The following is a 10367-nucleotide window of genomic DNA, read 5'->3' as shown; positions in this document are numbered from 1 at the left end:
GCAGCTGCCCCTCTTACTCAGAAGTCTCCTGAACCTCCTAGAGGCTCCCAGCTTTCTGTCATGTGTTTGGGTTTTGCTTCTCTTCTGAGGGTCAGGTATCTTGGCTGCCCTGGGGTCCTGGGAAGAATTGACGGGCTCTCTATCAGGGGTTTGGTAGGGAGGGAGCTCTTTGTTACTTCTCCCTGGCCACTTTCCCCTGTGGGGCAGGTGGCAGGGACTTGGGGTTCCCGCCCTCTGAGCCCATTCCTGGGTCTTGTTTGTCCCTCTGTTGGTCCTGGGCTGGAGGTCTGGATGCTCGTGAGGTGTGCTTCTCTCTTGAAGTCCGTCTCAGCTCCCCTGGGCCAGGCATCCCTTTCTCCAGGGCTTGCAGAAGTGGCTGTAGAACTGTCAGCGCAGTGGTAGAACAGGGGGAGGGGTATTTTAATCACGCCCTTCGAGCATCCACCACATTTAAGTTGGGAACTGAGCGGGGTGTTAGGGAATCGGGCGGAAGCTAGGACGGAGTTCTAGGCAGGGGCCATGGTGTGGGCAGAGGCCAGGACGTGGGAACCAGCCTGGCTCCCCGGGGTCAGTTGCTTAAGAGGCTTTAGGGGCGGATCTGTCTGGAAGGAGGGACATAGTCCTTGCAGCTATGCTAACACGGTAGCCCCTGGACCCGGGTAGCTATTTAAATGAATACAGTGACGTGAAGGGAAGAGTTTACTTTGTCGGTCACACTGGCCACATTCAGGTGCCCACTGGCAGCTGTAATAGAGCACACAGATGAAGAACATTCACGTCACTGTCGAAGCAAAAGGACAGGGCTGTCCTGAGGGGCTTCGAACGCCAGGTTGAGAAGCTTGGACATTATCCTGGAGCTGGGGAGGTCAGGAGGGGGTTGGAGCAGAGCAAAGGGCAGTCAGAGCTCAGTAACAAATTACCACAGACTTTATGTCTTAAACCTACAGAAATTTATAACCTTCCAGGTCTGGAGGTCTGAAGTCCAAAAGGGACTGAAACTCGGTGTAGGCAGGGCAGTGCTTCTTCTGGAGGCTCTGGGGGAAATCTGCGTTCTTGTCTTTTCCCCAGTTCCCCTTCCGTATTCAAAGCCAGCAGTGGCCAGTGGTCTTCCTCACGCCACCTCACTCTGAGACGCCCTCTTCTGTCTCCTCCTTCCACCTTCAGAGATCCTTGTGTTTACACCGAGCCCGCCTGGATGATCTGGGATAATCTCCCTGTTTTAAAGTCTGCGGATTAGCAACTTTGATTCCTTCTACCCTAATTCTCCTTTGCCACATAGCAGATCCATGGGTTCCAGGGATCAGCATGTGGACATCTTTAGGAGGCTGTTACTCTGCCTACTGCGCCCACCATGTGTGAGACGGTGGGACTACGGTGTGAGAAAGAGACACGAGGCCCCGTTCTCACAGGGCTGACATTCCGCTGGTGGAGAGACCGTGAGTGTGTCGTGCAGCGTTGAGCACGAACACAGGGCAGTGTTACAGAGCCATGGGACACGGTGGCGTGGTTCAGAGAGGGTCAGTGGAGAAGGTGTGTCAGAGGACTGACCCCTCTGCAGGGACTTGGGAGAAATAAGGGAGAGTCTGGGGGAACTATCCAGGTGGAGGAAAAGCAGGTGCAAAGGCCCCCAGGCAGGAACCGGCTTGACCTATACAAGGAGCAGCGGGAGGTCAGCGTGTCACAGACTCAGGATCCGCCCTGGCTCAGCACTGGCCTGCTGTGTGGACGCAGGCAAATCCCATCTTTCCTGGCCTGTTGCCCCATCTCTACGTCAACGGTTGGACCAGATCGACACCTCGCAAATGCATTTGTCCCTGAAACTTTGATGGTGGTGTGTTGCTGTGGAGGAAATCTTCCAAGTCCGCTCTGTATGTAAACCTTGATAGCAAGCGCACTTCTGGCATGGAGGGACTTAATCCTCCTCCTCGCCCACCCCTTCCCCAAGGCCTTGCCCAGTGCACTGGGTCTAGCTAGCGGCTGGTCTAGCGGCCTGCTAATTTGCATTCGCCTGCCCGGTGCCACCCCTGATTCCACAAACCATCTCTCATTCCATCTGCACATTTCAGATCACAAGTAAAACTCTACCTCTTCAAAAAGGTCTTTGCTAACCCTCTATATAATAGTATGTGCCCGGTATACACTCATAATACTGTATCTCTCGCCATAGTTGTAACTTGATTTGTTTATGGTCAAATCTACCAGTCTCTTCCTCTATGATGTACATTTCTTGTATCTTAAGGATTCTTTCTGTACTTCTGAGGTTACAAAGATATTCTCCTTTATTATTTCCATTTTGTTTTTCAAATTTAGATCTTAAATCACCAGAAACTTATTTTTGTGTATGGTATGAGATCGGGATCTGTATGTTCCCTATTGCTGCTGTAACAAACTATCCCAAGCTTAGTAGCCTTAAACAACACAAATGTATTTGCTTATAGTTCTGTAGGTCAGTAGTCCCAACTTTTGTCTCAGTGGCCTAAAATCATGGTGTCTGCAAGGCTGTGTCCCTTCCGGGGAGGATCCATTTCCTTACCTATTCCAGTCTCTAGAGGCTGCCTGAGTCCCTTGAATCATGGCCCTGCATCCCTCTGGTGTCCATTTCCATTGTCACATCCCCTCTGACTCTTCTGCTTCCCTCTTTCCCATATAAGGACCCTTGTGATTACATCGGGCCCCCTGGAATAATCAGGATAATCTCCCCATCTCAAGATAAGATCCTTAATCACAAATCTGCCAAGCCCCTTCTGCCATATGTAAACTAACATACTCAGGTTCTGGGGATTAGGACGTGGACCTCTTTGGGGGACCATTATTCTGCCTCCACAGGATCCCACTTAATTTTTTTCCAGATCTCTCAGCTCATTCACAGATGAGCCCGTCCTTGCCCCATTCACCTACAGCAGAGATCTGCAAACTACATCCCATAGGCAAAATCCAGCTCAGCTACCATTTTGTAAAGTTTTACTGGGCTAGAGCCACACACATTCATTCGTGTATCATAATGTGTGTGGCTGCTTTTGGACTCCAGGGGCAGAGCTGGGTCGTTGTGGCAGACACCGTGGCCTGCAAAACCTAAAAGTACATACCATCGGGCCCTTTCCAGAAAAAGTGTGCCAACCCCTAATCTAGTCATGGGGACTGTCACTTGTCAGGACCTCCTGTGAGCACCGGGCCGTTTCTGAGCCCTCGGTCCTCTTCCACTCGCCTGTTCCCATGCCAACACCACAGGTGTCATTCCTACGACTTTGAAATCATTCTTGGTACCTGGGCTGGGGGTGGGGGTGGGGGGCAAGGCTCCCTCCCCTACTTTGTTCTTTAAGATGGACTTGGCTCCTTTACTTTTTTTTCCTTTCTTTCTTTTTTGGGCCACTACTTGATTAGCACCCACTCCCCCTCGCTAGACCAGGCCTGTCTTGTTCACTGCTGTGTGCCTACCACCCTGGGCAGAGTCCAGCACATTATAGGTGCTTAATACACATCTGAAGAACGAAGCGCAGTCCATTGTTAGCTCCTTCTTATTTTATAGCAGAAGAAACAGGCTCCGAGAAGGGAAGTGATGCCAGAGATGATGCTTGTGCCCTTACAAAGGCCTCCTAGCACTCCCATGTTCTAGATAAGGCATCTGAGTCCAGAGAAGTGACAAAGCTTGTCCAGGGCCCCCCGGCTCATAAGCTTGAGCTTTAAAAAATGTTTATACTATTGGCAGCATGCCCTTTGTTCTTGCTTTTATCATTTCGTATATTTAGGGACTCATTCCACATCTGTACAAATAGAGTTTTTTTCCTATAGCAACATAGTCCATTCTATGGCTGTATTGTATTTCATTAGCTGGTCCCCTCTTGATGGGCACTTGGGTGGTTTCCCAACATCCTTATGCCTTTTTGAACATAGGAACATCCTTATGCCTTTTTCAGTGCTTGAGTTTATCTACAGGATAAGTTCCTAGAAGTGGAATAGTTGACACGGGCATGTGAACATTTTAAATTTTTTATGGACAGTCAAATGGCCAAGATGGAGGCACCAATTTAACTTACAATAAGGAGAGACCCTGTTCCCCACATTCCTCAGCAACCAACGATGCTAGCAGACTTTTTACTTTTGCCTTATAAATAGGGAAAAACCAGAGCCAGGGCTTGCTTTCAAACCCCAGCTCCAAGCCCATGGTTTGGGGCCCAGCGCTAACTTTCTGTGGGTGACACCTTCCCCTCCCCCCAAACAGGTGAGCAAAGAGTTCCTCAGCCTTATAAGTTGGAGCCCAGTGTGGGGCCAGTCTCCCTGCCAGCTGTCTGGTCAAGGCAAGTCCATACAGCCCAGCTTAAAAATGCTGCCTCTTTATTGACCCAGGCTGGTGGCAGAGGGCGCCGTGAGCCAAGGGGAAGACTCACTCACGCTCCCCCTGGCTCAGCCTGGTGGTGGCTGCGCTGGTGAAGGAGCAGGAGGCGTCTTTGGCCAAAGGCCTGGTCGCAGCTGGAGCAGCGATGCCGGGCTGTGGCCTGGCTGCCTGGTGCCGTCGGGGGGTCGTGACAGAGGCGATGGGCGGCCAGTTTGGAGGGGAATGAAAAAGCCTTGGGGCAGTGCGGGCAAGGATAGGGGCGGGCGTCGGTGGCATGGTGCGTGTGGCGGTGGGCTGCGAGCTTGGAGGGGTAGCAGAAGGACTTGGGGCAGTCGGGGCACGGGTAGGGGCGGGCGGGCGCGTGGGTCCAGAGGTGGGCTGCCAGCTTGGAGCGGTGGCCAAAGGCCTTTGGGCAGTGCGGGCACGGGTGTGGGCGGGCACCACTGTGCGTGAGGCGGTGGGCTGCCAGCTTGGAGGGGTAGGAGAAGGCCTTGGGGCAATCGGGGCACGGATGGGGGCGGGCGCCGCCGTGTGCCAGCCGGTGCGTGGCCAGCTTGGACGGGTACGAGAAGGCCTTGTCACAGTCAGGGCAGCGGTGCGGGCGCTGGGGCGGGGGCCGCCGGCGGGGTCGAGAAGGCGCCCCCGCGGACGTGGCAGGCCCTGGAACCGACTTGCTGGGCTTCTGCGGCGAGCCCTGGTGGGGAGCTACAGGACAGGAGGGCTGGTGGGCTCCAGGCATCAACCAACACCCTGAATCTAGGCCAGGCTTCCCTTCCCCCACCCCAACCTTGACACCTCAGGGGTCATCTGGGATTCCTCAAATGACACGTCTCTGTTCCCCACCTTATGCCATGCATCATCCAAAGGGGCTGGAATCCCAAAGCTACTAAGGTGTCCGTTTCTAGTATATTCCCAAGTGATCACCCTGAAATTCCGCATATCAAACCCCCTGACCCTTAATTTTCTGAGTCCTAAAAAATCACTGAGGTTCCCCAAAGCCAATAGTAGGATTCCCCAGAACATATTTGTGAGTATCCCAAATGGTCATCACCCTAGGCCTTCAAACTTTCACCCTGAGATTCCCTCAAAATATGATTGTCTTAGCCTCAATTCCTGTGCCCCCCTACCCACGGGCGGGACCGCTCTCACCTCTTCCCTTGGTTACTGGTTCCTTGCAAGTGGGACTAGGATCGGTGTCCCCGGCCGCGGACTCTGCATCTCGTTCCAGCATCTTGCTGGCCCAGGAACCCAGAGGGAGGTAGGCGATGCCGGTGATTACCAGGCTGATGGGGACAGGGCTGTAGGGCCTAAAATCAGGGACCAGTCTGTTCAGGAGCAAGGTCTTTTTAAGCCTGGGATCCAAAGGCTAGGGCGGGCCTTACGCGAAGGCGGAGCCTAAGAGCACAACGGGCGGGGTTTATGCAAACATGATCCTTTGCGACTTAGACCCGGGGTTGGAACCCTCGAGCCGAGTGGGCGGGGCCTCTACTAAAATTCAGGGGCCGCCCTGAGCGCGGAGCTGGCTAGGCCTCTACATCGAGTGGGCGGGACCTCCCCCCAACAGAACCTCCCAGCCGTGGAAGCAAAGACGGGACTGGGCGGGGCTATATAGACAGAACCCAAAGCAACTCAGACCCAGGGGAGGGGCCTTCGAGCGGAGAGGGCGGGTCTTTTACAACTGTCTCAGGGGAGGAGCCTGAGCTCAGTGGGCGGGATTTCACCTCCAATAGGTAGCTTTACCCGAGTCTTGGTTTAGTCTCAGTCCATTGACGCCGCGTGAACCGCTTCCTTCTTGTTGCTAAATTTCATCCCCAGCGTGGAGGATAGAGGGGAGACCTAGAGGGAAATGCAAAAAGAACGTGGCGTGTCTTGCGATCCAGAGACCCCTACTGAATTTTTCCCTCGGGATCCCAAGCGTCCGGGCCTCAATGCACGCCTCGAATCATGGCATTCGGGCACCAATGCACTCTACCAAGGCTCAGGCACCAATGCAGCCCCTCCAGAACCTATGCATCAGGACGCCAATCTATTCCTTTCCGGGAGATCCTGGCGTCCAGCCCCCAATCCACTTCCCGAAGACCCAGGCGTCCAGGCCCGGACCCGTGCCCGCCTCACCTGCGGAAGGCCCCTCCCCGGGGGCGGGGCTCCGGGCCCCTCCCGCAGCGGCCGCTGCAGCTGCTGCGCTGCCCTCGGACGCGCAAAGCCGCACGGCCCGGCGCGTGCCCAGCGACGGGAGGGGAGGGAGCGCGCGTGAGCTTCTCGGCCCAGCCTCATTTCTATCCCCTCCTCCCACGCGGGGCCAGTGGGGGCGTCAGTACGCATGCGCAGTCGCGGCCAGCGGAGGGGGCTGCGGGGGAGAAAAAATGGAAGGAGGGGTGAGTGCGCAAGGCAGGCAAGTTGGTGAGCAAGCGCCGAGCTACGGGTAGAAGGGCCATAAAAAAGTATACTGCGGGTTGCGGGGACTACGGTGGCTGACTGGAGTCAAGCACGTGCAGGACCTAACTCGGAGAAACTGCGCTTAGAGATCACTGAGACAGTGCCCAACATATGCGCCTTCCTTTTCTCTGTCCCCCTCCCTTTCGAGATTCCGTTGGGAGCCTGAGTTCCCTCTCCGAAGGGAGTTTGAAGAGCCGGCTGCCCATTTCACCCCTCAAAGCTTTTGCAAAGAAGGCAGGCCAATTAGTGAGGGGGCGGGGCGGGACGCGAGGCTTCGAGCAGGCTGACGCCCAATAAAAAACGTGTTATTTGCATAGCGCCCCGGCACCCTTCGCCATTGGGTGATTCAAGAATCTCAGCCCCTCCCACCCCGATGCCGCGGTTCTCGTGTTGGTGTGGGGATGGAGGCGGCGGTTCCCGAAGCATCCCAGCCCGAGTTCTTGGGAGGGCTGGAGCTCCTGGTGCCAGGCCCAGGATGGCACGCTTGGCACCTTTCCCCGGGCCGTGATGGTGCACTTTTCCGCCCACTACGGGAGTGACCGTGAAGTGCCCATAAAAATGCCCTGCATTGGGTGGGTCTTCAGTCTGATAACCCACAAGGTCTGGTGAGTCCTGGGAGCCGTGGGAGTTAGACGGTGGGGTTATTCGAGCTCTGGAGCCAGATTGCCTGGGTATCTGGTTGGCTCGGCCACTTTCTAGCTGTGTAAGGTTGGCCAAGTCTCTCCACCTTTCTGCGTTGTTAGGATGAAATTCAGTAATCAATGGAAAGTTTAGAACAGTGCCTACAGTGGTCAGTACACGTTACCAATACTACTTCTTGTTTTTGTTGTGCATTGAACTAGGCCATGATGGGATCAAGGTCGTCCCAGAACAGCAAGTGCAGAGAGCTCAAGATGGGAAGGAGCATGCTGTGTTCTGGGAATCTTTCTTTAATTTTTTAAAAGATTTTTATTTATTTATTTGACAGAGAGAGACACAGCAAGAGAGGGAACACAAGCAGGGGGAGTGGGAGAGAGAGAAGCAGGCTTCCTGCGGAGCAGGGAGCCTGATGCGGGGCTCGATCCCAGGACCCTGGGATCATGACCTGAGTGGAAGGCAGATGCTTAACGACTGAGCCACACAGGCGCCCCTGGGAATCTTTCCTACCTCGATGCTCCAAACTCACCTTCCTTTCCAGTGCTGGTATATGCCATGGTCCATCCTACTCCAGGGCCTTTGCACTAGCGGTTCCCTCTGTCCCCCCAAGGTCATTCCTCCATCAAATTGCTTGTCTGACTCCTCCGTCTGATCTCCTTTCAAATATTACCACAGCAGAAGGCCTACGCTGTCCACCCTAGCTCATGGAGCCCCCTTCCCTCCATTACTCTGTTGTCGCATCTCCCTTGTATGCACATAACACAGCATACCTGTCCTCTAGACTATATGCTCTGTTAAGATGAACAACCTGTCTGTCTTGTTTATCACTCTGTCCAGGACAGAGCTTAGCACATAGTCGGTGTCCAATAACTCTGTATCAAATAAATGCTGGAAAGAATTAACAGCCAGAAACTCTCTGGGATGGGAAGATACGTTGATGGGAACCATGGAGAACTTGAGGTCAAGGAGTTAGAAAGAGGCCTAGCTGAGTGGGAAGCCGAGGGAGGGTTTTTAATATGGGAAGTGACATGAATGAGTTTGGGTTTTCATATACTCTTTTTTTTTTAGGTTATGGAAAATTTCAAACATAACCAAAAGGAGAGGAAGAGGAAGAGTATAATCAGCCCCTCACCAGCCCATCACCCAGCTTCATCATGACCAATCTTATTCCATCATCCCCTTGCCCCTTAAGGTCCTTGAAGCAAATTCCACACATTTCATCCAGAAACACTTCAGTGTGTGTCTCTAAAAAATAAGGACTTTCTTTCTATCTTTTAAATACAACCCAAAGTATCATTACCAAACTTTCAAACTTTGGGGTCGTTTCTTTACATTATCACATTTCCCCCATGGTCCCATGTATATCTTGTTTTTCCTTTCCTGAACAATGTTTTCTCTCGAACATACAGAAAGTGTGAGAGAACAGAATTGTTCTCTGCATTAATAATACCAGCGGCATTGGCATCAACAATTTCCTACTCATGGCCGATGTTGTTTCATTTCTCCCACCCACTCTTCCCAGATGATTTTGAAGCTATATGCCAGACATCTTATCCCATAAATATCTTTTTCTTATTACACTTGGTGTATCTCCATCGGGACCTAAACAAGATCCACACGCTGTGTTTGTTGTCTATGATTCTTCAGTCTCTTTGTCATTGATATTTTAAAAGGCTCTCTCTGGTTATTGCATAAAATAGATTGTAGGGGGGCGCCTGGGTCGCTCAGTCGTTAAGTGTCTGCCTTTGGCTCAGGTCATGATCCCAGGGTTCTGGGATCGAGCCCCGCATTGGGCTCCCTGCTCGACGGGAGGCTTGCTTCTTCCTCTCCCACTCCCCCTGCTTGTGTTCCTGCTTTCGCTGTGTCTCTCTCTGTCAAATAAATAAAATCTTTAAAAAAAAACAACACAAAATCTAAAATAGATTGTAGGGAGGCAGAGCGGAAGCCAGAAGCCCAGGGAGGTGGCTGCTATATATTAATGACACAATTCATTCCCAGCATTTATTTAGCACTTTTTATATACCTGAAACTGTCTTGGGCGCTTTGTATACATTCTTTCATTTCATCCCGGCAGCAACTTTTTAAGAGGAGGCGCTACCATTATTCCCACTGTTCAGAAGAAGAAAATGAGGCACAAGGGGGGGACTCACACAGCCTGGAGGTAGCAGGGTCAGGATTTGAACTCCCACAGCCAGGCCCTGGAATCCATGCCATTTGCATGTATGCTTTGCTGCTTCTTGACTGAGGCTGAGGGAGTGATGGCGGAGAAGTGGCCTGATTGGAGAGATTAACTTAACCTGGCCTAGTGATGAAGGGGGAGGAGGTAACAGAGGAGGAAGGAGTCAAGGACGGTGAGGACAGAATGATAGCCAGCTCCTGTAGAGAGCTTGTTCTGTGCCATCTGCTCTCCCGGACTCTTTACATGTCTGAACTTATTAGATCTTCCCAATGAGGGAAGGAGCTATTTTCAACCTCATCTTACAGAGGAGTAGACTGAAGCCCAGAAGAAGCTAAGTTTTGAGCCCAAGGTCACACAGCTGGGAAGGGTGATGCTCAGATTTCTACCTCTTAGGAGATCTCACAGCTGACCCAGAAGGTGTGCATGCCTTCAAGGGTCTAACAATCCTGCCAAAATCATAGGAATCGGCCCCAGGGGTGAGGAGGTCTTATTTGGGGGACCCTGATAGTAAAGAGGGCCTGAGGATCTCTGTTTTCCTGTTTCCTCCTGCCCCTGAGCTCCTGGCAATCCCCAAACCTATTTCAGCCCTAGTGTCTGCACCATTCTCCCCACCCAACCAGACAGGACTCACCTCTGGGTCCCCAGCTTCGCCCAGCTTGGGCCAGGTACACAGGAGCCCTCAAGTGAGGCATAAATGAGCAATATTCTTGGGGCGCCTGGGTGGTTCAGTCATTAAGCGTCTGCCTTCGGCTCGGGTCATGATCCCAGGGTCCTGGGATCGAG

General features: G+C 52.8%; 2 protein-coding genes across 5 annotated transcripts in view; one reads left to right on the top strand and one right to left on the bottom strand.

Moving 5' to 3' along the window:
• Positions 1-3454: 3454 nt before the first annotated feature.
• ZNF575 (zinc finger protein 575) lies at positions 3455-7176 on the bottom strand. 3 transcript variants are annotated; one of them, XM_034986648.1, is made up of 4 exons: positions 6837-7176; positions 6074-6169; positions 5483-5640; positions 3455-5038 (listed from the first exon to the last, which is right to left on the bottom strand). In XM_034986648.1, exons 3-4 carry the CDS (start codon positions 5562-5564, stop codon positions 4386-4388), a joined length of 735 nt encoding a protein of 244 aa, XP_034842539.1. In that variant the 5' UTR covers positions 5565-5640; positions 6074-6169; positions 6837-7176; the 3' UTR covers positions 3455-4385. The 3 variants fall into 3 exon arrangements, with proteins under 3 accessions (XP_034842539.1, XP_034842538.1, XP_034842537.1); XM_034986647.1 differs by lacking the exon at positions 6837-7176 and adding an exon at positions 6449-6781 and having other exon boundaries at positions 6055-6169; XM_034986646.1 differs by lacking the exon at positions 6837-7176 and adding an exon at positions 6449-6781.
• Positions 7177-7200: 24 nt separating this feature from the next.
• Positions 7201-10367, top strand: part of ETHE1 (ETHE1 persulfide dioxygenase) — a 20152-nt gene continuing 16985 nt past the window's right edge. The window contains exon 1 of one of the 2 annotated variants that reach the window (XM_034986644.1): positions 7201-7369. In XM_034986644.1, the coding sequence (XP_034842535.1) occupies positions 7277-7369 (93 nt within the window). In that variant the 5' untranslated portion in view covers positions 7201-7276. Of the gene's footprint in view, positions 7375-10367 lie in introns of both variants that reach the window. The other variant, XM_034986645.1, reaches the window with a different exon arrangement.

The sequence above is a fragment of the Mirounga leonina genome, unplaced genomic scaffold (assembly GCF_011800145.1).
Source record: "Mirounga leonina isolate KUSES-001 unplaced genomic scaffold, KU_Mleo_1.0 Mir_376, whole genome shotgun sequence".
In the NCBI taxonomy this organism is placed as follows: Eukaryota; Metazoa; Chordata; class Mammalia; order Carnivora; family Phocidae; genus Mirounga; species Mirounga leonina.
The sequence above is the reverse complement of the archived record's forward strand: the minus strand, read 5'-3'. Positions and strand labels throughout refer to the sequence as shown.